Source organism: Apium graveolens, chromosome 4 (assembly GCF_009905375.1).
Source record: "Apium graveolens cultivar Ventura chromosome 4, ASM990537v1, whole genome shotgun sequence".
In the NCBI taxonomy this organism is placed as follows: domain Eukaryota; kingdom Viridiplantae; phylum Streptophyta; class Magnoliopsida; order Apiales; family Apiaceae; genus Apium; species Apium graveolens.
Window position 1 is genome coordinate 155,336,254 of NC_133650.1, and position 26,898 is coordinate 155,363,151.

The 26,898-nt window shown below is 34.1% G+C and overlaps 1 protein-coding gene and 1 pseudogene across 1 annotated transcript; both read right to left on the reverse strand.

Annotated features, from left to right (window-relative positions):
- Nucleotides 1–6,916: 6,916 nt before the first annotated feature.
- LOC141720378 (filament-like plant protein) lies at nucleotides 6,917–11,118 on the reverse strand. Its single transcript, XM_074522753.1, has 5 exons — nucleotides 10,854–11,118; nucleotides 10,078–10,230; nucleotides 9,633–9,825; nucleotides 7,875–9,268; nucleotides 6,917–7,517 (listed from the first exon to the last, which is right to left on the reverse strand). Exons 2-5 carry the CDS (start codon nucleotides 10,183–10,185, stop codon nucleotides 7,107–7,109), a joined length of 2,106 nt encoding a protein of 701 aa, XP_074378854.1. The 5' UTR covers nucleotides 10,186–10,230; nucleotides 10,854–11,118; the 3' UTR covers nucleotides 6,917–7,106.
- A 14,444-nt stretch (nucleotides 11,119–25,562) lies between these two features.
- Nucleotides 25,563–26,359, reverse strand: LOC141719093 (omega-6 fatty acid desaturase, chloroplastic-like; annotated as a pseudogene).
- Nucleotides 26,360–26,898: the final 539 nt, after the last annotated feature.

Sequence of the window (26,898 nt, forward strand, 5' to 3'; positions counted from 1 at the left end):
AGATCAACATGTAGTAGATGATAAGGCTCAAGAATTGATGATTCAGTCTTGCTCTTGAATAAAGATTTTCTTTGTTTGACCTTCTGAAAGGAATCACAAAGATCATCAGGAGCAAATACTGATTTTGGAAGTCCTCTCACAAGATTTTTCTTGACCAGTTCATTTATATTGTTGAAATTTAAATGAGAGAGTTTCTTATGCCAATTCCAGCTTTCTTCAATTGATGCTCTACTCATCAGACAGATTGCAGAACCAACAGTACTTGTTGAAAGCTTAGCTTCATAAATGTTACCACGCCTGTATCCTTTCAGAACAACTTTGCCTTTCGATTTACTCACAATTTCACAGTGTTCTTCAAAGAAATCAACATGATAACCTCTGTCACAGATTTGACTTATACTCAGTAGATTGTGTTTAAGTCCTGAGACCAAAGCTACTTCTTTAATTATGACATTTCCAAGATTGATATTGCCATATCCCAATGTTTTTCCAATATTGCCATCTCCATAAGAAACACTTGGGCCAGTTTTCTCCACAAAGTCTGATAGCAGGACCTTATTTCCGGTCATATGTCCTGAACATCCACTGTCCAGAACTAGAATATTTTTCCTGTTGCCCTGCAATCACAAAGACCACTAATTATTAGTTTTAAGGACCCAGACTTGCTTGGATCCTTTGGCCTTATTAAGTTTGTTAACATTTGCAGCGGATTTAGCATCAGAGTTTATGTTAACATTTTTCTTATCAGAACTTACACTATCAGACTTTGAATCAGAATTTACACTAGAAGGAACAATGGAAACTTTCTTCAAAGAAGGTTTTATTTGATAATAATCATAGTACAAACTATGATATTCCTTACAAGTATAAATGGAATGCCATAAACTACCACAATGAAAACAAGGATTTTGTGGTTTGTATCTAACAGACTGACTCTTAACTCCTGATTTTGAAGGTAAGGAGTTAATATTCTTATTCTTCCTGCAAAAAGAAGCCAGATGATTAGAACTTCCACAGTTATGACATGTTTTCCTAGAAGCATCAGGAACAGGTTTATAATTATTGCTTTTATTCACACCTTCCTTTCCATTTCTATTTTTCCTAGGTAATTTTACCTTGTTTGCATTCTTAACATCTTTCAGCTTATGCTTAAGCTGTTTCTTTGTCATTAAGCCTATGTTTACTTCAGCTGTCTTTTCCTGTTTTAGTTTGTCAGAAGTTAATTCCTCTTTAACTTCTGATTTCTCATTTTTAGACTTTACAGTTACAAACTTAACAGGTTTTAACTTTGGCTTTTGCTTAACAACAGGCTTAATTTTTTCAGTTCCTTTATCATTTTTATCCTCTCCATAACCTAAGCCCTCTTTCCAGTTTCCACTACTTAGCAAATTTTGAGTTGTTTTGCCAGAATTAGTCCAAGTTCTGATAATCTCTCTTTCCTTTTCTAACTCAGTTTTTAGAGATTCATTCATTTTTAGCACTTCATCCCTAACATAAAAAGCATCATCTCTATCCTTCTGAGTTTGATGGAACATGACTAACTCTTTTTCTAAGAAATCATTTCTTTTCTTAAATGCAAGATTTTCAGAAGTTAATCTTTCACATGTTAAAGTTTGATCTCTATAACTAACAAACATGGTTTTAAGATATCTTCTCAACTCATTAATATCATCAGTATCAAAAGCATAAGTAGTCTGAGGTACCTTTGTTTCAGCAGCTTCAGAACTGCTCTCAGCACTTTCTTTATCAGCATTTGCCATCAATGCATAGTTTTCCTCACTTTCAGAGTCTGAGGTGTCTGTCCAGCTTTTCTGCTTTGTGACAAGAGCCTTGCCTTTGTCACCCTTTACCTTCTTGCAATCAGGAGATATGTGGCCTTTCTCACCACAGTTATAGCATTTAACATTGGTGTAATCTCCTCTGTCAGACTTTCCTCCTCTGCCTTCAGATCTTCTGAAATTCTTCTTATCAGAACTTATGCCTTTCCTGGAAAACTTCTTTCCCTTCCTGAACTTCCTGTATGCAATTTTTGTGATTCCTTTCACCATAAGAGCACACAGCTTCATCATCTCCTCATCAGCATCAGTCTCAGGCAAGCTTTCAGAATCTGAGTCATCATCACTTTCAGAACTTGATGACTCAGTTTCAGACTTTATGACAAGAGCTTTACCCTTGTCTTTCCTTGAGGAAGCTGCTTTGGGGAATTCTTCTTCAGCCTTAAGAGCAACTGTCCTTGACTTTCCTCCTTTCCTCTTGCTTCTTTGTTCCATCTCAAGCTCATGAGTCTTGAGCATTCCATAGATTTCGTCAAGAGTTGTTTCATCAAGATTGTAGCTGTCTCTTATTGTCGTTGCCTTCAAATCCAAGCATTCAGGAAGAGCTAACAGGAACTTAAGGTTTGAATCTTCAAGATCATACTCTTTATCAACCAATGACAAATCATTCAAAAGTTTGACAAATCTATCATATAAATCATTCAATGACTCATTAGTCTTTGAGTCAAAGTGTTCATACTCTTGAGTGAGTATTGTCTTCCTGTTCTTCTTAATTGTGTCAGTTCCCTGACACCTTGTTTCCAGAGCATCCCATATCTCCTTAGCAGTCTTGCAGTTGATTACCCTGTTTGACATTACATTATCAATGGCACTATGCAGTAAGTGTCGTACCTTGGAATCCTTAGCAATTGATGTTATATATTCAGCAGTATAATCACTCTTCTCCTTTGGTACGGTCTTTGCTGCTTCACCTGCAACTGCAACAGCGAGCTTGGTTGGTTTGTGAGGCCCTTCCTTGATTCTATCAAGGTATTCTGGATCTGTTGCTTCCAGGAACATGGTCATCCTTACCTTCCATATGGGATATTCAGATGGTCTCAGTATGGGAACCCTGATAGTCTCATACCGACTTTGAATTTGTGGCTTTGGAGGTTCTTCAGTTTTGGTAGGCTTAGTTGGAGTTTCTGTGTCAGACATGATTGTGTTTGGATCTTTAGCTGTATGTGTGTTAACAGATTGGCTCTGATACCACTTGTTAGGTCACACACACACTATAGAGGGGGTGAATACAGTGTATAATACAATATAATCGAACTTTAATATATTAAGTAACAGAAAACAAACTTTATTGAAACAATAAACTCTGTTACAGTATGGAACTGTTACCTCTCAGTGATGAACAAATATCACGAGAGCTGCTAGGGTTACAATGAATAATCTTCTCGAATATATGATAACACTTATAGTGTAAACCCTATGTCTGTGTTTATATACTACACAGTTACAAGATAATTGCTAATTGATATGGAATATAATTCTGCTTCCTAAAATATATCAATCAGATATCTTTTCTTCCAAGTATTCCATTCTTCACGGAACTCCTTCTTCATGCATATCTCTTCTTATGTTTATCTCGATCTTCTTTCCTTTAATCAGCTACTGTCCTTCTTTAATCATCCTTCAGCACTTAAGTTTTGATATCTAACTTCTGATAATTATCTCCTGATAATATAAGTACTGATATCCTTAAGTCCTGACTTCCAATATAAGTACTAATCAACAGTTAAGTACTGATTTGTCCTGTTAAGTAAGATCTGAAATCTAAACATAAATTATATTAGCCATGACATTATCAAATATATCTAACAGTTAGAAGATTAGACTGGAGGATTTTTCTAGTGAACAGATTCAAGCTAACGAATAAACTCTGGAAGAAGATCAAGCCATGACTTTTCTCGCTTGTTTAGTAAAGTCAAGTTTTTGGCCTTATCTTGCAGGTGACGGGATATCCCCGCCCTCCGAACCGGACGTGAAGGTCTCCCCTCATCATCATGCCTCAGAGAAAAGTGTAGAAGCTTGGAGTTGAATAAAATTGTTCTATGAAAAATGTTCTAAGTCAAGATATCGACAAGTCACAGATCAAGTTATATTGAGAAGTCATTCGAGAAGTCCAAAATGGCTTATAGAGAAGTCTCAAAGATATCGACAAGTCAAATAAAGATGTAGAGAACTGGAGAAATCGACAAGTCATTTCTACATGTAGAGAACTCAGAGATATGGACAAGTCAAATGAAGATGTGAAGAATTGGAGATATCGACAAGTCAATTTCTCATAAAGAGATCTCAGAGATATCGACAAGTCAAAATATCTATATAGAGATCTCATAGATATCGACAAGTCATTTCTACATGTAGAGATCTCAGACATATCGACAAGTCATTTCACATGCAAGGATCTAGAGACATCGACAAGTCAAGTATACCTATAGAGAGCTCAGAGATCTCGATAAGTCATTATACTTATCAAGATGTCACTTCTCTATAGAATAAATCGGAGATCTCGACATACTTCTCACATACAGAATGCAGAAAAATTCAAGATTCAAGATTATCAGTCAACAAACGATCTATTCACTAGATTGAAAAGTCTACAAAGAATCTGGAATAATACAAGATCAAGGGCCAAGATTAACTGTACAAATGATGGTCATAGACCTGCAAGATTCTGCACAGATTTGCTAAGCTAGAAATGGGAATGGAAAAAGGTTTCTTTAGAAAGTATTTTAGTACATTTTATTGCAAGTCATGTAAACCCATGCTGCTAGTCTATAAAGCATGCACTGGTCCTTAGTTCACAAGTAACAAACAGATTCAGATTTCTTGTATTCTCTCAAGATAGAAGCTGAGTTTTCATTTTCTTAAGAACACAGAATTTGTAGCAAGACCATCTTAATTAATACAAATTAAGTGAGTTTTAAAACCGTGCTTGTTGATTTAATTCTGTAAATACAATATCTCTACAAAATCTAAACTGCTTTGCTCACCTAAAATCCAAACAAGTTTAAAAATGCTAAAAATCCAAGAAACACATTCTCCCCCCTCTGTGTTGCATTCAATATCTAACAATATGGTAATTTCCAGGGCCATGACCACAACAAAAGAACCTGCAAAAAGGTAATGAATTAAAACTGATTTCATGTCTAAAAACATCTGAAGTTTACAAGGATTTAAATTGCATTTCAGCCTTTTGTGGAGGCAAAGAAGAAGCCAACAGTGGAGGCAAAGAAGAAGCCATAGAAGGAGGCAATGTAGGACCCAACTGTGAAGGGAAGGAAGGAGGTCAGGAAGGAGCCAGATCTGGAGCCAAGGAAGGAGGTGCAAAACACACCAAATAAACCTAGGACCAGTACAGATGCATCCACTCATGGAAGAATTATCAAGCCCTTCAAGGCACCAGGCCCAAGTACTGGGAAGAAGAATAATTTGGGCATGCCACCAGTCCAAGGTCAAAAGTTGACATCTTTGAAGAATTTGGAAGCAACAAGGCTTGATAAAAAGAAAATTTTGGGAAAGCTTAGGAGGTGAAGAAGATATCGGTGTTAAATGAACATGCATCTACTTTTGTGCTCTTTTGTTAAGACCAAACATTAAACTCGAGGTCCATTTGTAGTTTGATATGGATGCAGTTTGGTGCAATGTTTTAAATATTATTGGATTCGGTTGGTTTGAAGTTAATGCTAATATTTTCTTTTGGACATGTCTCAAGTTATTGCATTTTTCATGTAAATTGCATCCTCGCATATAATTTCCACAGCACATATACAACATCTAAAACCACATTCTTAACCATAATTTTATTACAAATTCCATCTTCCATTACAAATACATTCACTCTTTATCAGAGCACACATAAATGAAAATACATGTCAATATTAGAAAAGTCATGGTTTTACTACACCATTTCCCCTTTCCTCCAATCTCCACAGCATTTTTATTCATCACTTCCATATTCTTGATTTCTTCTTCGAGATTATTAATTCTTCGAATGAGTCCTGGAATGAATAAATGTTTAATATTTGAACTTTTATTCAGAAAAATAAATTTTTGAAAATAAGTTATGGAATTATACTAAACAAGAGACTTAAAATGAATGTCAAACTTTTTATTTCAGATATTAAGAACCTAATGGGATAGAGGGAGTGCAAAATAAAATGTATTATACTACAAAATATTATGTTCAACACCTTAACTTTATGTAAGTAGTAAATTAATATTACAATCCTAATTATCCATGGCTAATACTAAAAGTGAGGCAAATTATACTACAGAAGCATATATTTTGAATAGACTCTACGATTTTAATTGTTAAAATATCTCATAATTTAAATATAAAATTCAAAATTCAACTGAAGAATACAAAATTCTGCCAAAAAATCTTAGATGACTTGCCTCGTATATATCAGTTCTAACCATTCTTAAGTTAAAGGGTTCTTCCCAGGAACATGACTCTCTATTTGAATTATGTTTTATGTTATTATGTGCTTGTTCGTAGCTTGGATTCACTTATAGGCTTATTGATCGTTTGGATTCGTGACTCTGAGTTTGTGATTATTTTGGATGCTCACTTTTTTGTATTACAATTTTGGGTTCGATTGATTACGTAAATCTGTTTTTTGTTTAGAAAATTTCCGATTTACCATCGTAAGTTTGAGAAAAAATGTTAACATATATAATATTATTAGATAATTTCATTATTATAATAATTTCCTTATTTTTTTTATTAATATTTAATTATTCGGCCACACTTTTTAGACTGTGGCACATGTTTCGTCATTGGATTCGGATCGCAATTTTCAAACATCGATGGACAGAAAAACCTATGCTGAGGAGGCATTTTGTAATAAATTCGTGTTACATATGCGTTTTGGCCTTATTTTTATTTTATTTTTAAAGAATTTAATATGAAACATTCAGACATTAGTACCTCAATTTCTTTAGTTTGCATTCTTTAGAAAACAAAGGATGAATATTATATTTTCTAATTTCAAATGCATCAATTATCATTTATCTGGATTAGATTCTACTAGTTAGCGGACAAAACCCCACAAAATATAAAAGCACAACAGAAAGCACCCTCCTCGTGGCTCCTAACAAATACGTTGTCATCCGAATATTGAAGAGTCCCCGTTACAAAGAAAATCTTCTACAACAAAAAACAAGCTAGAAACCAATTTTTTTTTTTTTGGATTAACAAAAAAACATTCCCTTTGTAACATAGCACCTTCGGTAAAATCACACATTCCTTCCATTCTACGCTCAACTATCTCATTCTTATCCTTGATGATTTTCAAGTTGTACTCCACTTTTACTCCTTGAAAATAATTTCCCAAAACCATTTTTAGTCTTACCGGAGGTCACATGATTTTGTGAAGCATCCGATGAACTTGACGATGATGCAGATGCTGGTGACTCTTTGTGTTTACCACTCGCCAGAGTCAAAACTTCCACGAATAGTTCCGAATTTTGATCATGCTTTGGCAGAACTGTGTCATTGGAATGAAGCTTCATTGGCATTGCTCCAACTTCTGGAGGCATCTTAGTTTCCCCCTCCCGTATTCCAAGTAAAATTGGTGTGTCAGTCAAGAAGTCTTCCAGTGTCGGTAGAGACTTTAGCTGTCTCCCGAGAGAAGCTATTGTTTTTTGACATTCTGCAAGTTTATCGGCTGCTACAGCAACGTCCTCCTGTTATAGATATGCATTCGAACAATATTCTTTAACACTCAAGAAGATTGTGTAAACAAGTTATACTTGCATCCAGTTAAAAGTTTAGGGAGTAATGTTGCTTATATTGATCCTCTAATTGAGTGAATTATTAAGGAATAGAACTATCAAAATTCAGTTCTCTAAAAAGTTGTAAGATTCTTCCTAGTAAGTACCTATACTAACTTTTTTTTCTCCTGCTGTTAAAATTATTAAATTCTCTCAGTATTCCGCCCCCTCCCCCCACCTACCCCAAAATAAAGTTGTTTTACAAAAGTACTCGATATTAAGCATATGCGAACATATCATGATATTTGGTACAAACTATTCATAACTGACCTGTTTTGCTGTTAATTCATCATCTAAACTTGTTGTCGAATGAACCTCGGCTTCCCGGGTTCTTTTAGTTGGTTCGTTCTCCATTTCTTGACCCACTTGACACTTGACTAAAAATTTTACTGATAAATTTTGCTCTTTTTCTACATCCGAGTTAGATGTACAAAGCTGCTTAGACATAGTTCGCGTCTCCACTTCCATGTCAACCATTTGACACTCGAGTAACTCCTTTAACTCATTCACCATAGTAAGCTCCTTATGCAGCTCTTCGAGCTTGTTTTCAGTTATTATTAACTGAATGTTTGCAGCTTCAACAGATTGTGTACTCACAATCAACGCATTCTCATGTTCTGTTTTCTCGGCTTCTACCTTCTCCAGCTTATCTTCCAATACAGCAACACACCGACTCATAATATCTAGTTCAGCCCTCAGCGTGTTCTCTATTTCATTTGCTCGATAAACCACACATTCTTTCTCAGCTTCTATCTGCTTCAAGTTATCTTGCAATTGAGTAACACGCTGACCAGTGGTTTTTAGTTCGGCCCTTAATGAGCTCTCGGTGGTACTTGTTTGCCAACCAACAAACTCTGATCCAATAGCACAGATCTTACTCTTGGCGTCAGGAAGTGCAGCAAGTTGTTCCATTTCTAGAAAATCATCCATTATATCCATGTTAAAGGAGCAGGATGTCAGATTTTTAGTTGAAACACTTTCAGACATGGCCCATGAGTCAGAGCATTTGAGTTCACCACCATTAGCTTCTATTCCACTCATCTTGAACATATCCACCTCAAAATATTTTATCCGTTCACCATTATCAGATTGACTATCTGTCAGAGACTCAACAGAAAAGGATGATGCAGCTGGGGACTTGTGCACATTGACCAGTGATGATTTCCGCAATTCAGCTGAAAGCCTACGGCACTCAGCCTCAAGCTTTGCCACCTTCTTTATGTTCTCTAATTGCTGCTTACTAGCTGTTTCTGCTGCCTGTACACTCAAGTCTCTTTCAATTGTCCTAATATCCAACTCCTCAGATAGATATATGAGTTCTACCTTGAGCACTGCGTTTTCCTTCTCTATCGACTCCAGCCTAATCTGAACAGTGGGATCAGTATGAATAGGAATTTTAGCTTCGAGTTCTTCTGTCTGATTCTGGAGATCAATAAGCTCGCTTTCAAGCTTGACTCTGGTAGTTTCCCACTCTCTGGATTTTCCTGCCAAAGCTTCATTGATTCTCAGTTCCTGTTCTTCTCTTGCTTGTCTCAGCTGCCTGACACATTCCTTGAGAGCACCGTCAAGATGGTTCACCCTAACTTCAAGACCTAAGTTCTTCTGAACTGCCGCCTCAAGTTGTTGCTTCAGAATTGCCACCTCGTATTCTGCCTTTTCCCAGCCTAAGTAGATATTAAAAATATTAACATAAACGCGATAAATTGATACAATTCTAGAAAGTAAAACAAAATACTACAGTAGTGTAATTGAATGGAGCCAAACTTTGACATATATTTACTGGTTTCTCTGGTTTCTCTTTGTTTATTCTTCGAATTTGATCATTTAACATGTTAAAGGGAACAATTCCGAGTAACTGTATCCAAATAAAATTCCTGGAGTAAAATTTTGAACAATATTACTGTGTAGCAGTGTCATGTGTTGGGATGATATAATTACCCATGATAGCTGATACGGAATTAATGACCCTGTAAAAGAGTTGATTATACTAGCTAGTTATATGAGAACTGGGCAACTAGAAAAACTGACCTGCAATAGCTTCATCTGCAACTTTAGCATGCTGCTTTACCAAGTCTTCTTTGGCATCAACATTTACAAGAGCAGCTGATAATTTCTCCGTCAAAATCTGAATGTGATCACTAGATTCTCCATTCGGAATTGCCACTTTTGAGGTGACTTCCGGTGATTGGAGTAAATGATTTGAATATTCCTTCAGGGTCTCCTGCAATACAAAAGAAAATAGAAAAGCATCAATCAAGTGTTAGAATAGAATGTGTAAAATGCGAAAGTCGTTGACCTTGGAGCTGTTTAGCTAACTCAGCACTTTGTTAAATTTACTGTAAAGTCGATGCTTCAGTAAGCAATGCCACATAAGAATGATATCGAAATAGCATCAGTAGTCAAAAGACTCCCTTTTAATAGTAATACAATGGGCATAAAACATATCCTTGTTAGTGAAGTGACATTCACATACCAGTTCACCCGAGTATCGCTCAGAATGGGATGAAACTGATCCTGAACTGTCTGTATTACCAGGGCTTTTCTCGGAAGACTTCTTCCACAACCAGCTTTTCTTTTCCATCTCAATGATTGGTTACAATTTTCACTTGCACGTCACAATGTCAAGCTGCAAACAACATTTCACTTTCAAAAATCAAATGACAGAGCATAGAGACCTAAAAACACTTTCTGAAAGTAACAACTCAGGTAACACTAATAGTTACAGGACTTGCTTATCATTCTTCGTCAAGCGTAGTAATAATAAAAAAATATTATATCCAAAAGGCCAACAGGAAATCAAAATTTTCATACCTACAAGCACATAGATAAGGAAAATTTTCAAATACAAAAACAAATAGTACTACCTAAGTACAGAAAAGGGGTATCGAGTTTAAATCAAAAAATAATAAAAATTAGTCAAAGACTCAAACCACTATAAATCCCAAAACACACCAATCACATGTATCAAAAACTAATTAACCATTTCACTAAAATCAACTAAATCACTAAAAAGCCCCAACCACTCATTTAAAAAAACATTAAACAATCAAGAACCAAAAATACCCATTTCAAGAATTCAACATCTGAGCTCCAAATTAACACGAATGCATCACACACATAGCCATAATTCAAAATTGTGTAACACGCACACACACAAACACACATATATAACAGTGTATGTATACATGAAAAGAAAACAAAATCCAAGAAAATGAAAACAGTTGAAAAGAAACAAGAGCAAGTCATTACCTTAAACTTGAGACAAAAACAAGGCCAGAGATTTTATATAAAAATCAAAACTTTTGCAATAAACAAAACATGAGGTTGGTGTTTAAAGAGTTAGATAATAACCCACAAAATCAGACAGGGTAAAATTTGAATTTAGTAAAGAGAAAAAGCGGTTCTCTGGAACTGAAGAATGTCAGTGAAAAATAAAAAAGAAGCCACAAAATACATAGTATAATGCAAAGGGTTTTCAAATAAAAACAGAAAGAGGAGGGGGGGGGGGGTAATGAGCCTGTTGAGCATGTGAGCAGTGGGTTTGAATAGTGTGTATGTTCGTAAAGATTGAGGCTTTAATTACTAGCGGTAGTTCCCACTTTTGCTCGGTGCGGTAGTTCCCACTTTTGCTCGGCCTCTTGTAATCGTAATTTCTAAGTTTTGTTTTTATTAGATTTTTCTGCATTTTGGTGGTTTGTATTATATTTTTTTATATTTTTTTGGCCTAATTTAAAAACTCTGCAATTGTGTGGCTAATTTTTTTTTTAAATAGTTGCATAACTCCGCCTAATGACCGTTAATGACGTTTAGTATTTTTTGTTTAATTTTTAAAAGAAAAATTAAAAAGGCTCGATATATACACATCATTTTGCCTAAAAAAATATATTGTTGCTTTGCATGTTCTCAGAAGAGCCGATCAAAACCCTAATCCAAGACCCGATCGTGTGAAGATGAGTTGGTATAAGCGATTGAAAGAAGATGAACACATATACGTTCCTCACGAGTGCCCTGATTACAGTGGTATGTGTGAAAGCTTTGATACTTGCATGCAAATAATATAGCTTGGTAAATGTTTGATTTGCTTTTAACTTCGAATTACTTGTTGATACTATGTTAAGATTAATTAGTGGTAAATTATAGTTTATTTTTCCCTAATCGAACTGTTTTACTTTTTTAATGACCCGCTATATGTATTTGCATATATGTTTAAAGTGTAAAGTATTTTGTGTTGTTTGTCAATATGCAGAAATTGAGTATTTTACTATTAAATTTCATCATGGGGTGAAATGATTGAAAACCCTAGGTCTTATGTTGGAGGTGAAGTTGATTATATTGATTATGTGAGTTCAGATGAAATAAGTTAAATTGAAATCACCAAGAACATGTTAAAAGAAATCGGGTGCAATGGTGGATTTGCCCAGTTATGGTATAAATTACCTAGTATAAATATGGAAAGAGGATGCTTTGTATTAGACTTGGATGATGAGGTAATGTTAATGTGTGAATTGATGCATAATGAAAGATTTGTTGACATCTTTATAAAATTTGAAGGTCCATTATCTTCTTCACTAAATGCAGCAGTCAGAAACTGAGAATTTAAAGAACCCACACCCCCTGAGCAGCCCCTATATGACATCTTTTCAAGAACATGATGAAATTAATTTTGATGGTACTCAATTCCCTTGAATTACAAAGCAGGAAATAGATATTGAACAAGAGCTTAGGAAATTAGAGGGTTAGTCAAAGACTTTCCAGATTCTTATAGTGACGAGGATTATGAAATGAGAGAAAAGGAAAGTAGTGATGAAACATTCCATTCAAATAGTTCCAATGTAGATGAGTCAGATGATGATTTGATCTTTTGAGCAAAATATGGATGATATCTATTATGATAAGGTAGATAGTGCTTCTGATGGTAATTCAAGTGTTATGCTGATAGTGAAGATGATAGGATGGTAGGGAATTCAACTGATGAGGATGACTTAAGTTATATTATTTTTTAATGAAAATATTGGCATGATAAAACCTGTCTTTCAATTAGGAATGTGCTTCAGGGATTCTAAAGTTTAGACAGGCAGTAAAGAAACATGCAATTATAGAAAGAAAGCCAATCAGTAATTGTAGGAGTTTTGGAAAAAAAAGTGTAGTATGTGTGTGAAAAACCCTGTGAATGGAAGCTTTATGCTTCAACCTTGCAGAAAGGAAGCTCCACATTTCAGATCAAGACCTTAAATAAGAAACACACTTGCTCACCAATATTTAAGCAGAAACAAATCAATGCAGCTTGGATAGCTGATTACTATGAGACTGAGCTCAGAGTGAACCCAACATGGCATGTGAATGCTTTTCATAGGAAAATTGTGAATAATTTGAAATGTGATGTGAGCAAGCATGTTGTTTATAGAGCTAAAAGGAGGGCTTTGATGAAAATTAGTGGAACACATGGAGAGCAGTACACACAAGTTTGGAAGTATGCTCATGAGGTGAAAAGAGCGCTACCATCTAGCACCATTAAAATTCTGATTGAGAACCTTGAACCAGATAGAGACAGAGATAGGTTTATGAGATTTTATGTTTGTCTAGGACCACTCAAAGAAGCATTTAGTAAACATTGTAGAAGAATTATTGGATTGGATGGTTAAACATTGTAGTAAATATTTTAGTATTTTTGCTAATCATATATATAAAATTGCTTAAATAGAAAAGTAATGAAATTAAGAAGGCTGCAGAGGAAGGCAGAGAGCCAAATATTTCCAAGATAACGGTTAGTTGTAAAACTTGCAAAAACACATGACATAATTCAACGACTTGTTCTGCCAAGGTACTAAAAAAATTATTAACTCTTGTCATGTCCTATTTGTATCATAGGATTATTAACAACTAATCAAAGGTTTTTATTTGTAGAAAACAACCAAGGATGGTAATGAATCGACCAATGAACACTGGTATAGCTGCAGATGACAGGGTTGAACCTCCTTTGTAGAAACTTAAAATAAGAAAAATGTTGAGGCAACAAGGTAAAAATGATGGAGCCGAAGGCAGTAAAAGAGATCAACCTCTAGTGCAGAAACACAGAGCGACAAAGAAATGAGTGGCTAATGATGAATTTCAAGACAACTCAATCAATTAGAAGGGGAAACAAGTAACTACTTTAAGATAATTTTAAAAAGCGAAAAGAAAGAAGGTGGGTGAACTGGAGGCAGGAAAGAAAGCTAAGATGGCTGCAAAACCAGGATGGAGAATTTAAGTTTTTGTGTCAATGACTACTTATGCCTGTGAAAGGCCACTTTTCTCACTATTTTGTTGGTACTGTCTATGACTATTTAAGTTTTGGTTTGTGCATTTTGTTAGTCATTAAAACTTTAGGTTATGGATGATGATCAAAACTGTCTATGATCATTTTGTTAGTGATCACTTAATGCATTTTCTTGAATTTGGTATGAATGTTTTTAAGACAAATGCAATGTTGCTCTTTTGACTTAATGTTCTACTTTGTCACACTTAAAGAGTAAAATCAAATTTATTGTTAAACAACCATACATATTACAGAGAATAACTTTCATAGCATCAAACTAGATTCTACATCACTACTATAATAACATAACTTAAAATTAGACATTTAACATCCTTGTACCAAGTAGATATTGCTAAACTAACTGAGCTAGATATTTCCTTTTTCCTTACCAACTGAGCTAAACCATGAATGGAAAACATACAAAAGGAGCAACACAGCAAATGCTCGCCATTTCGTGACTTCATTCTTCGACTACTTGATTTCTTCACTGTACTCAATTCGAGCAGCCACCAACTCCATGATATGATCATTATCCTTTCTTCCTATGTTCCTCAACAGACCGTTAATCACACATTTGCTTCAACCATCCAACTCCGGCTCAGCCCATTTAAAGAAGTTGCGGGTTTGGGTACTATATGTTAGGAATCGACGCCCCGTATTATACTCAGTCCATGAGGTTTTCGCCACTGCCCAATTTTTGACACTGATGGTTCTTTTTTGGTTTTGATCTGTTTGAATTTGTAGCTTTTCTGATTTGGGTATGAACACAGTGATGGAGTACACGCATATACACACACAATATAGACGTTAAAATATAAACTGACCAATTTGTCCTTCCTTATCATTAACGGCATTAACGGTCATTAGGCGGAGTCATGCAACTATTTTAAAAAGATTTTTCTAGCCACACAGTTGCAGAGTTTTTAAATTCGGCCAAAAAAGTGCAAAAAAAAATTAGTACAAGCCACCAAAGTGCAAAAAAGTCTTTTTATAATATAATTAATAAACAAAGTCGCGCTTCGCGTCGGCGTTTAATTTTTTTTATTTATTTTAAAAGGAATTAATATTACACCTTAAGTAAAAATTAATTTGTGTCGTCCTCCGATCAAATACAACACTGATCAGAAATTGTTTCTTTCGAATATATAATCTTTTCTACATCGAATATCCTTGTTTAGTATAAAATTGAAAATTTAATTTTATTTAAATATAAATGTAATTTCTAGATAGAATAGGATGCCACATAACCCTTGCCATCTCATCCTTGATAATAATGATACATATTTTTTTTATAAATCCAAACTACTCTTCTTTGATTATACGGTTATTTCTAGACTTATAATTTGTTAAAAAATGATCTGAACCCCCTTCTTTATATATAATAACACATTTTCTTTAAAATTTGAATTCTTCTCCTTTATAAATTTGAATACATGTAAATTTTACTTTAATACGTAAATTTATAAAATGTGATGTGTACAATAACTGCAAGTGCACAACGGTTAATTGTAGCAAATACAGGTCGATCCACGGAGATTATAAATTTTCAAAACCCTAACAATTTAAATCAGGAGAACTAGATAATAAGATTTGAGAGGACTTTGAATTAACCTAATTAGCAAATAGATCAAATAATATGGAAAACCTAGGAATCTGAATCCTTTAATCAATCACAATTAATATCAACTCGCCCTAAAATCAATTCTCTTTTCTTCACAAATAAATTTTAATTAACGAGACATGCATATACTATGAAACTTGTCATCTAACAATAACCCGTCAAAACTTCATGGAGCAAGCATAAGTTATGAAAAATAAATCCGGTAACAATAATATATCAAAATCACTTTGTCAATTAAACAATTAAGCACCAAGAAAAATCATGAGAATCAAATAATAGAAACGAGAAGATATCAAAGCAATTATATTAACTTCATTTTCATCCTAGGGAACAAATTTAGCTACATATGATAAAAAGATGAACAAAATAAATAACTAATTGGGTGTATTGGGGTATTGGGATGTGTAAAATACAAGAGGGGAGACCCATATATATAGGGAAAATATGAGGGTTTGGGTCTGGGAATACAAGTAGGATTCTTAAAGTAAATTTTTCTTCTTCTCCAATAAGTATTCTATTTATCTTCCAATTCCATTGACTTCTAGAATAGTCCACCTCCTTCCTTATTTGCACTTTTTCTAACTCAAATTCTGATTTTATTCATTTTCCTACAAAACAAAGTAAAACAATTTATTTATTAATAAAATTATGAAAACAGACATAAAATAGGTATTAATAATATGCGATAATATGGACCTATCAAATGCCCCCATACCTATCTTTTGCTCGTCCTCGAGAAAAATCAAAAAGAAAAATGCTAACTAAGCAAAGTCCTATGCTCCTTTTCGTAGGCGTGACGGGAAATTTTAGGTTTACCAACCCGTTAAACTCATAGACGATCTCTAAAAGAGGAGTGTTGTCTCCAAAGGGTTTACAGAAGATATGCCCATAAAATATGTGAAATACTTTAGTAAGTGTTCAAACTATATCAATAATAACATTCATCGGTGTCAACACAAGAATTTTTAGGAAAATACATGCCTTTAAGACTCTTCTAATAATAGCCTAGATGTAGGTATCAACAATCCACTTATATCGACTCTGAACGTTTAAAAAATTCCAAGGTGTGTCGTGAAAATAGGTCTATGAAGAATCAATTGAGTAAGTACATTTCCTCTTTTTTAACCAATATTGAACGGACCCAATCTCTATCAAAACAAGTATCTAGCCAAAATTCACAGTTTTTTTAACTAACTGTGCAATGTCCGTTTTCTTAGGCTTTCTATGTTACCCATGTAACGATCTTTGGGCCAATGACTCCCAAACCAGATGGTTTTAGGGCACTTGGTTTTGAAATATCCCTACGGACTAAATTACTCGAGTAACAAAGGCCATAAAACAAGACTAGTCAATTATACTACTTGTGCCCATCATCTCAATTGTTTTTATTTGTGAGGAATATTGGGTATTGAAGTAGTTTATTCAAGCATCTTTTCAATTTTTTTGGATTTTTTTTATATAAGTACTATTAAACCCCTCCCCCGTACCTAAATCATGCACTGTCCTCAATGAATGCAAAATGAGAGAAAAATGACAAAGAAAAATGACAAAGTAATATAAGTACTATTAAACCCCTCCCCCGTACCTATAACACACACGCGCACTCACTCACACATACATAATTACTCCCCCATACCTACACTTTATTATGGGAGACACACACAAAAATATTTATTAACCGATACCGGAGCTTGGGAAAATGTTGTGAATATGTTGTGTACTTGATGATCACTTAAACAAAACATCTAAGTAGATTTTACTTAGTGAAATAATGTAGCACTCGACGGATAAGAATTATAGTCCCGACGGATAACTCATTATAGTCCCGACGGATGATTAACTTATTATCCATCGAGTAAGTAGCTTATGTAATAATAAGTTTGTAGCACAGTGATGTATGCACCTTTGTATAGAATCTGTAGTAGCATATAAGTCATGTTGACTTTAACTAGATATGCAGAATAGGTTGATTAATTGTACATAAGTAATGTCTTGTAATTCTGTATAAGTGAAATGAAGCCAAGTACCAAAATAGCTACCGATGGATGATTAACAAAGCCTTCGACGGATGATCAAATGACTATCAACGGATGTTTAACATAGCAGTCGACGGATGATCAATCAAGTCATCGACGGATGATCTGAAAGTCGACGGATGATCATATCAAGAATTCAAACATCAGTTGAACAGTGAAAGCTGACACACAGCCGTCGAGTTGGATACAAACACATTGTGAAAGCCCATTAACTGGGTAATAGAGGACAAAAAGCAGCAAAGATTAAGACTGTTAGATTTTATATTTGTTCAGTCTTTTTGACTTTGTAATCTTGGTATTATATAAACCAAGAGAGCATCAAATAGAAATATAACTGAGATAGTTGAGAAACACAAAAACAGAGAAATCTTTGTAAGCATAATCTTTAGCATTTCCTGTTTTCTCAGCAGTTCAATTTGTAAGCAGCTGTGGGCATTTCTGCACACAGAGTCCTCTCGATATATTATATATATCTCTGGTGGAATTGTTTAAATCCACCAGAAAGTTTTTAAAGACTCTTGTTTTTAATTACTTGTGTTTTGATTCATTCAAGTTTATATTCCGCATTGTGCTAATCAAAACAAATATATCAATAATCGAGTTGAACATTTTTATTTCAAGAAAAAGGTTCAAGAATTCCATTCAATTCCCCCTTCTGTAATTCTTGCTTCATTATTAAGGGACTAACAATTGGTATCAGAGCAAGCTCTTAATCTACAAAGAGTTTAAAGATCAAAACAATTCAGCAAGATGAACAAGAAAGATGTTGGAGTCAAAATTCCTTTTCTTGATAAAGATAATTACCATCATTGGAAGGTAAAGATGCATCTTCACATGCTCTCTCAAGATGAGACCTATGTGGACTGCATAGAAAGAGGCCCTCATGTTCCAATGAGAGCTGCAACAGGAAATGAGCCATCTGTTCCAAAGCCAAGGCATGAATGGTCTGATCCTGACATTGAACAAGTCAGAATAGATAAAAAGGCCATGAACATTCTGTTCAATGGTGTTGATGCAGACATGTTTGATAAAACTCATAGCATTAACATCATCCATAGAGCAATTGGACGCTTCTTTATGTTGTTTAAGCAAATTAATGACTTTAAATTATTGGTTATGCACTTTGCTATTAGAAATAAGAACATCATGAGTTTCATTTTTAACTACCAAGGATTGATTAAGAGTGGAAAATGATATAATAGGATGGAGTGTGGGTGGATCACCTACAGAAGTATTAACAATGGTCTTAGGATCAAAATAACTATCCTCAATTTGAGTTTAATGTTTAGAATAAATTGCTTTCAATTCCTCTAACATCTCATCACAAGTGAAATTCTTATATAACTCATGAAGTTCTCTACTGATCTCATACTCACACGAAACATGTTTCTCAAGAAGAGACTCAATTGCACTATCCTCAAGATTTGACCAAGACATAATCTTATTTATCAAGTTAACTCCAACAAGTTGTTCAAAAAGCTCATTAGGCTTATTTCCTACATTAAAGATATTAAGATCAATCGACATGTTTCCAAATATGAGTTTCATCGAACCATTTCTACAGTTAATCAAAGCATTAGAGGTAGCAAGAAAAGGCCTTCCTAAAATGATAGGTATTTTATTTTTGAGATTTTTGACCGATTCAGTTTCTAGAACAACGAAATCAATGGGAAAGACAAAATCACCAATTTTTATCAAAATTTCTTCAAATATACCCTTTGGAGTTTTGACAGAATGGTCAGCTAATTGAAGAGAGATATTAGTATTTTTTAATTCAAATAAACCCAAGGCTTGATAGACAGATAATGGAACTAGATCCTAGATCGAGTAAAACTTTATCAATGAAGGTATTACCTATGACACAAGAAATGGTAGGACAACCAGGATCCTTATACTTCACAGGGATTTGATTTGACAAGATAAAACTAACATGAGAGGTTAGGAAAGCTTTCTTAGGAACATGAGTGGTTCTTTTATGAGCACACAAATCTTTTAGACACTTAGCATAAGAGGGAACTTGTTGAATTTAATCTAAAAGAGGAATGTTGATCTTGACTTGCATAAAGACTTCCAAAATCTTATCTAACTGGACAGATTGTTTGATAGACAGATAAGTCTTTGAGGAAACGGAGCTTTCGGCTTAAAGACTTTTTTACTAGGTGCATCAGCGTGGGGTTTTGAAGGTGGTTCTTTGGATGGTGATGACTCATTAGATTTAAAAGTTTCAGGATTTGAAGATTGTGGAAGACTAGGATTCAAGAGTAGAGGATTTGGTTCAGATGTTAGTTTATCTTTCTGATGGGTATTAATACCATCATGATTATTGAATTGATTGCCAGACCTTAGAGAGATTACGAAGTTCACATTTTCATGAGACCTTTGGTTTGGATGAAATTTAGGATTAGCCTCGGGTTGACTAGGAAAATGATTTTTCTCTCTTTCACTAATTGTGTTTGCCAATTGACTAACTTGGACCTCTAGCTTAGAAATAGCTTGTGTGTTTAAATTTAACAACTTCCTATCTTGGGTCAGAGTTTGCATGAAAGATTGTTGAGATTGAGTTAGATTAGCTTGAGATTTCAATAATGCCTCAATACTCTTCTCTAAGGAATTAAAATGCTTATCAGGTTCACTAAAACCAGGAGGATTCAAGGGGACTGAGTTAGGATAAAGACCAAGGGTTTGTAGAGGATATGAATTCGGATTTTGAGCTGGGTATGGACCAGGATTGGGATTTTGAAAAGCAGGTTGAGAATTTTGATTAAACTGATTGTATTGACCTTGGTTCCATGAGAAATTTGGGTGATTCTTCCAACTAGATTGTATGTGGGTGTATATGGATCATTCCTAACTCTAGGTTAAAACATGGCATTGACTTGTTCAATTTCAGGGCAATTGTCTGTCACATGATTAGGAGAACTACAGTTTGCACTAATAGAAAATTGAGAAGACATATTGTTGGTTTCTAAGGCTTCTAGACGTTTAGTGAGTGTAGCTAACTTAGCTTTGGTTGCAATAGAATTACCAACTACGTGTAAGCCCTTAGATCTTTCAGGTTCCAGATTAGGTTCCCTAGTTGACTCCCACGACATTGTTTTTTCAGCTAACTCCTCAAAATATTTCCAAGCTTCTTCCTCATTTTTATCCATAAATTTACCTTGGCACATAGACTCTAACAAAGCAGTGGTTTGACTGTCTAAGGCTTTATAAAGAATTTTACAAAGTCTCCATTTTTCTATACCATGTTGAGGACACTTAGACAAAAGCTTTTTAAACCTATCAAAATACTTCCAAAAAGACTCATTTCGATTTTGTTGAAATTGGTTGATTTCATTCCTAAGTCTGTTGCCTTGTGGTTTGGAAAATATTTTTTAAGAAAGATAGACACAAATCCATCCCACGTGGAAATAGAATTAACGGGTAGACTATACAACCATTGTTTAGCCTCTTCTTTTAAAGCAAAGTTAATAAGTCTGAGCCTAATGGAGTCTGAGCTAAGTTGTTGGAGTTTTTGTAAAGCACATACTTCCTCAAATTCTCGAATAAAAAGATATGGATCCTCTCCCTCTACCCGAGAAAACCCAGGTAACATGCTAATGTGGTGATGTTTGATTTCAAAATTGTTCGCGGTTACTTCAAGTAGGACTATGCATGAGGGTTCAGCGGAATGAGCGGGATAACAACACTCTTTAAGTGAGACAGCCATGACTACAGGTGGAATTTCTACTTCTTCTTTTGGCTCAATTTTAGTGGGTGAAGAGAAGTTAGTGGGTGAAGAGAAGTCGAGTTGCCTTACTACTTTAGGAGATGAAAGGTTAAAGTGTCTTATTAATCTAGATGAATGGTCTCGAACCCAATTACTTTGCATATAAGACAAGCAATCATGTAGCAGATAAGAGCTATAAGTCAACAAACAAGAAAATTGGAAAATCAAAAAGAAAAAAAAACTTAGATCTATGGGTAATCCTAAAAAAAATCTAGACAACTTCTAACTTTTGGACCACCAAAAAATCTATAAATCTAGATTTATTCAAACTGATTGGCCAGGTAAACGGGGGCACTTCCTTGTAAACAAGGAGCTGAATTAGAGAACCGCTTTCCTAGTCACCAATCCAAATTGGCCAGGTAAGTGATACACTTGCCTTGTCACGAAAAGTTCGAATAATTCCAAATTTACTTCCTCTTTTAGGTACCTTCCTAATTGAGCTCGAAATCCTAGGGCCAATGTCTACTTAATTTTATTAAGGTAGGTGAATGCAAGGTGAAGGAATTAGTGATTTGTGGGCCAAGGAAAGGGTGATGAAATCCCTCACCTTATCTTGTAATGGGGTGGTGCCCTTAAGATTGATTAGATGATGCAACACACAAAGAACAAGATAATAAACACTTATGAATGCACTACAGTACGTGTATTATTCTAAATTGTACGTACCTCTTTCCTCCACCAATCACCACAATTGTATAAGATGGAAAACAATAAATACAAAAAAATCTAGATGATGTGATCCTATGTGAAAGAATGAATGATATAACAAATTGGTTTTTAATAAATAACTAATTAATATTTTTGGATTTTTCAAATATTTAATTTTTTTTTGGATTTTCAATAATAAAAGTGAGAGAGAAAAAAAAATAGAGAGGTGATACGGAATACCGAAAAGCGCTTTCAAAAATTCCAGAAGAGACAGTGATGCCTTCTATCGATCTTCTTGTCCAAGCTTTCCTCCGCTTCACGATTCCCTAAAAAACAAAGAGAAAAAAAACTAGTCCAAAGAATTAAATATCAAGGAGTAAAAATTAATAATAGTCCCCGGCCGCGGCATCAAAAACTTGATGTGTAAAATAACTGCAAGCGCACAACGGTTAATTGTAGCAAATACAGGTCGATCCACAGAGACTATGAATTTTCAAAGCCCTAACAATTTAAATCGGGCGAACTAGATAATAAGATTTGCGAGGAGTTTGAATTAACCTAATTAGCAAATAGATCAAATAATATGGAAAACCTTATCAACTCGCCCTAAAATCAATTCTCTTTTCTTCACAAATAAATTTTAATTAACGAGACAAGCATATACTATGAAACTTGTTATCTAACAATAACCCATCAAAACTTCATGGAGCAAGCATGAGTTATAAAAAATAAATCCGGTAACAATAATATATCAAAATCACTTTGTCAATTAAATAATTAAGCACCAAGAAAAATCATGAGAATCAAATAATAGGAACGAGAAGATATCAAAGCAATTAAATTAACTTCATCTTCATCCTAGGGAACAAATTTAGCTACACATGATAAAACGATGAACAAAACATATAACTAATTGGGTGTATTGGGGTGTTGAGATGTGTAAAATACAAGAGGGGAGACTCATATATATAGGGAAAATATGAGGGTTTGGGTCTTGGAATACAAGTAGGATTCTTAAAGTAAATTCTTCTTCTTCTCTAATAGGTATTCTATTTATCTTCCAATTCTCATGACTTCTAGAATAGTCCACCTCCTTCCTTATTTGCACCTTTTCCAACTCAAATTCTGATTTTATTTATTTTCCTACGAAACAAAGTAAAACATTTTATTTATTAATAAAATTACGAAAATGGACATAAAATAGATATTAATAATATGCAATAATATGGACCTATTAAAAAGAGTGATCATGACTTGTACATGAATTTCAGCTCGTGCAGGACATTTATAAGTCACTAACTCTAATATATTCACCCGCCTTCAACTTTTCACAAATCAAGATCTTCCCAATCTTATTTTTTTTTATAAATTCTGGGATCAACTAATATTACAATTAAGATAAAAATTAATTTGAGTCGCACTCCCGTCAAGTAAAATATCAGAAATTGCCTGTTTCAAATATATAACCTTGTCTACATCGAATATCCTTGTCTTGTATAAATTCAGAAATCTATATATCTATATATTTATATAAAGGAGGATCCCTAGCGCCTGACGTGGCTATCCTCAAAATCTTCAATTTTATGCTCTTGGTTTCTCGTGATTTTGGTTTTGATTTCTTAGGCCTTTTCAATTTTCATTTTCAATCAATTTAATTAAGTAAATCGACTTTTTGCATTTCTTCTGTCACCTATCTGTATTCCTCAATAGAATATGACCTTTCATTTTCTATTTTCCAAGCGCTTACAATTATGTGCCTATAGATATAAATAATTATTAATTGATTGTTCGAGTTGTAAGTTCTTTTCGGGATCTCACTTTCACCCTCCGTCTAATATGTGTGTGTAGATCGATTAGCAACACAAGGAGGAGGAAATGATGGTTGGTTGATGTCTGCCTCCAGGTACATCTTCACTTCTACATTATATCATTACTTATTTTGCCTTTCAGTTGATAAAAAAGGGCACACTTATGTTGAAAGCCGTGGAAGATTTAGAACTGGCAAATTATGATCCATGGATTTAGTAGTCTACAATTAACTATTGATTCTTGCAAATGACTTGATTACTAATCGATTCAATCGTGATGCCTTAATTCTTCATTTTTGATATAAAAATATACGTATTTGTTCTTACATTTGTGATATCCATTGTTTTCTTTTTTCTTAATTTGAATTACGAATTTACATGAAAATATCCAATTTTAATGTTGTATGTTAGCTTTATTGTATAATGTAGTCATATGAACTAGAGATAATGCATATGTTGTATTTTCCTATAACACTGTGAATCAAGTGTGGATGGCGTTGATTATCAGATAGTTAAAGGAAAAAGAGGAGACATTAAAATAGAAAGGACATACCAGATAAGGTTGAGAAATGGATGTCAGCTTGTGAAAAAGAGAGTTGGCTTGAAGACTACCATGGGGTAACTATATTTTCTGTCTTCCTTCCTTCGCTTTGAAAATCTACATCCAAAGTTTTTGTCCTTGTAATTTAAGTTTTGGGAAAATAAATCTTATTTGAGATTAGTTGTAGTAAAAGTTATTGTTACAACTGTCTTTTGCCACTGGTACACGTGGATTATGATTAACATTTGTTATATGTTTATATTAATATAACAAATATTATAGTGTTTTAGAATTTTTTTTATTTTATTACGTTAATTATGTCAAATATGTTGGTGATGGTACGTTGATAAAGTTATGCCTGCCAGTGAACTGGTAATTATATTAGCTTTACTCTAAACTTATGGATATCGGAGGCCATTAGAACAAATGATTACAGTGTACTGGTTGATAAAAAGGTACTGACTCTTTAACTACCCTTTCATGGCCTTTGCTACCTTTACAGTTTTATTTGTTAGATGAAATTTTGTGATGGTTCCAAGAAAATCTTATTCATACTACCATCTATAAGCATTTGGTGCCTTGATTCAATCACCTGTGAGCGAGAGGAAGGTGTACAGTCTCATGCTTGCTAGCAATCAAAAACTAGATACATCAGTTTATTGATTTTCCCATGCTTCAGAAGCGTGCTGACGACTTGACCGCTCTATCAAGTATTCCTCTTAGATTAGCCTTCTTTTAACTGGTTTGATTCTAGATTAAAGTTGGGTATTGGCATTACTGAAAATTCAGTAAACTGATTACATCCTGACTTTAGAACAGAGCGTAGCTTAATTGGTGTATAACCATAAACAACGAATTTATACCTAGAAGATCTATTTACATATATATTTGTTAGGTTTTTATAATTTATATAGCAATAGTTCTAATATAGTTTATGCTTTGTTGAGAAAATAAATTGTATGCCATTTAGACTTCAGTATATCTAATTGTACATGCACCTGATGGGTGTAGTTATAGCTCTCAACATGGCCTCATTCGTAAAAACTATTTTAAACCTAGATATTTTTTTAGTGTTTAAGAGTTGCTATTATAAAAAAACTATAATGCAATAAATAATTTTTTTTTTGCAGATATTGTATCTCTTGGATAATTAGGCTTCTTCCATTTTTTTAATCAAAGACTAAAGTTGCTTATTGCTAAAAATTAAGTAACTCGGATACATTCTTACTTGAGATTTATGTTATCAATTTAATCTAAATAGTAACTTGGATTTGAAGGGAATGTGAGGTGCTGTGTGGCGGACTATTGTGAAAGTGCTCATCCAAAAGTGGTAACCTAACCTTAGCATTAACCAGTACTTGATCCATCCCACCACCCCTATCTTCAAGATGATCAATGGCCATCCAACTGCCATTAATGCAAATAGACATCCAAGCTTATCTTTACTCTTTGTATCTCACTTTCCTGAACTTCTTTTAATCAAAATGACAAACCACCCAGTGGGTGAGCTATAGACATCCAAGGCCTAAATGGACCATATGCAAGGATTATTGCCTGTCAAAAAATTGTTGATGCATTGAACTCCTTTACTTTAGCAAGGTGCCAAGTTGTATCCACATTAACATGTTTGTTTTTTCATGATGTCGATCATGCTTAATGCGTTATGGCTCATACAGTTATATCAGCATCATAAAGACCAAAGTTCCAACAATGTCTTCAAGAAATTTGTTCTTCGAAATGACTTCTGTGCATAATCATGGCCTATAACAAAGAACCCTATAATTTTAGACTCGTAGTTCCTGTATATGTCCATGTGAAAGGAAGTAAAAACCACAGTAATTTTGAGATCATGAAGAGTCCCAAAGTGTAAAAAGTTACAGATATTAATACTAACTTTCATGTTTTGCCATCATTGATCTCAAACACCTTTTGCGGAAATGAGTCAATAATATTCTTCAACGTAATGTTATATGGTAGCGGTTTAACAATTTGCATGAAGCGCAATTGCTTTCTGTAGTTTGTTGCTGATAATGCGCTCATTCTCATATGATCAAAGTCTTTTAGACATTGCATCCTTCTCTACGTAGACCTCTCCACCTCAAGAAAGACATGCATTTCTGGAGCATTCTTGAGTTGAGACAATTTATAGGTCCGGATTGGCCTCTGTTCAGAACCCATGAAAAAAAGCAGAGTTTGCAACTGTGCAAGTCATTTGAAGCAGCTGTTACATTTTATTTATAAAAAAAAGTCATTTGAAGCAACAAGAGAAAATTAAGAAGCGACCAAATTGTAAAGTTTGAAACTTTAGCTTGGGTTCTCAATTTCCAGCGTTTATGGGGTTGCTGGATAATGGGAAAAGAGTTCTTATATTTATTCTTTTATTTATATCTTCTACAAATATAAAAGAGGAGTGGATTTGATTAAAAATTAGATCAAAAATAACTTTTTCTTGGTGATAACATGTTACCAGCACCTTGTAGAAATTAATTTGTTCTAAAACTTACTAGATTTTCTTTAAAGCATTTCGCCCGCACCTAATAAAATTTATGTTTAAAAGAGTTTATCTTTTTGTTAACATG

Excerpts from the sequence above, each read along its gene's own strand:
- LOC141720378 (XM_074522753.1), bottom strand. The coding sequence starts at position 10,185 with ATGGAAAAGAAAAGCTGGTTGTGGAAGAAGTCTTCCGAGAAAAGCCCT. Across the intron at positions 9,269-9,632 it reads TGCAGATGAAGCTATTGCAG|GCTGGGAAAAGGCAGAATAC; the intron begins GTCAGTTTTTCT and ends ATATCTACTTAG. Across the intron at positions 7,518-7,874 it reads ATGAATTAACAGCAAAACAG|GAGGACGTTGCTGTAGCAGC; the intron begins GTCAGTTATGAA and ends TATCTATAACAG.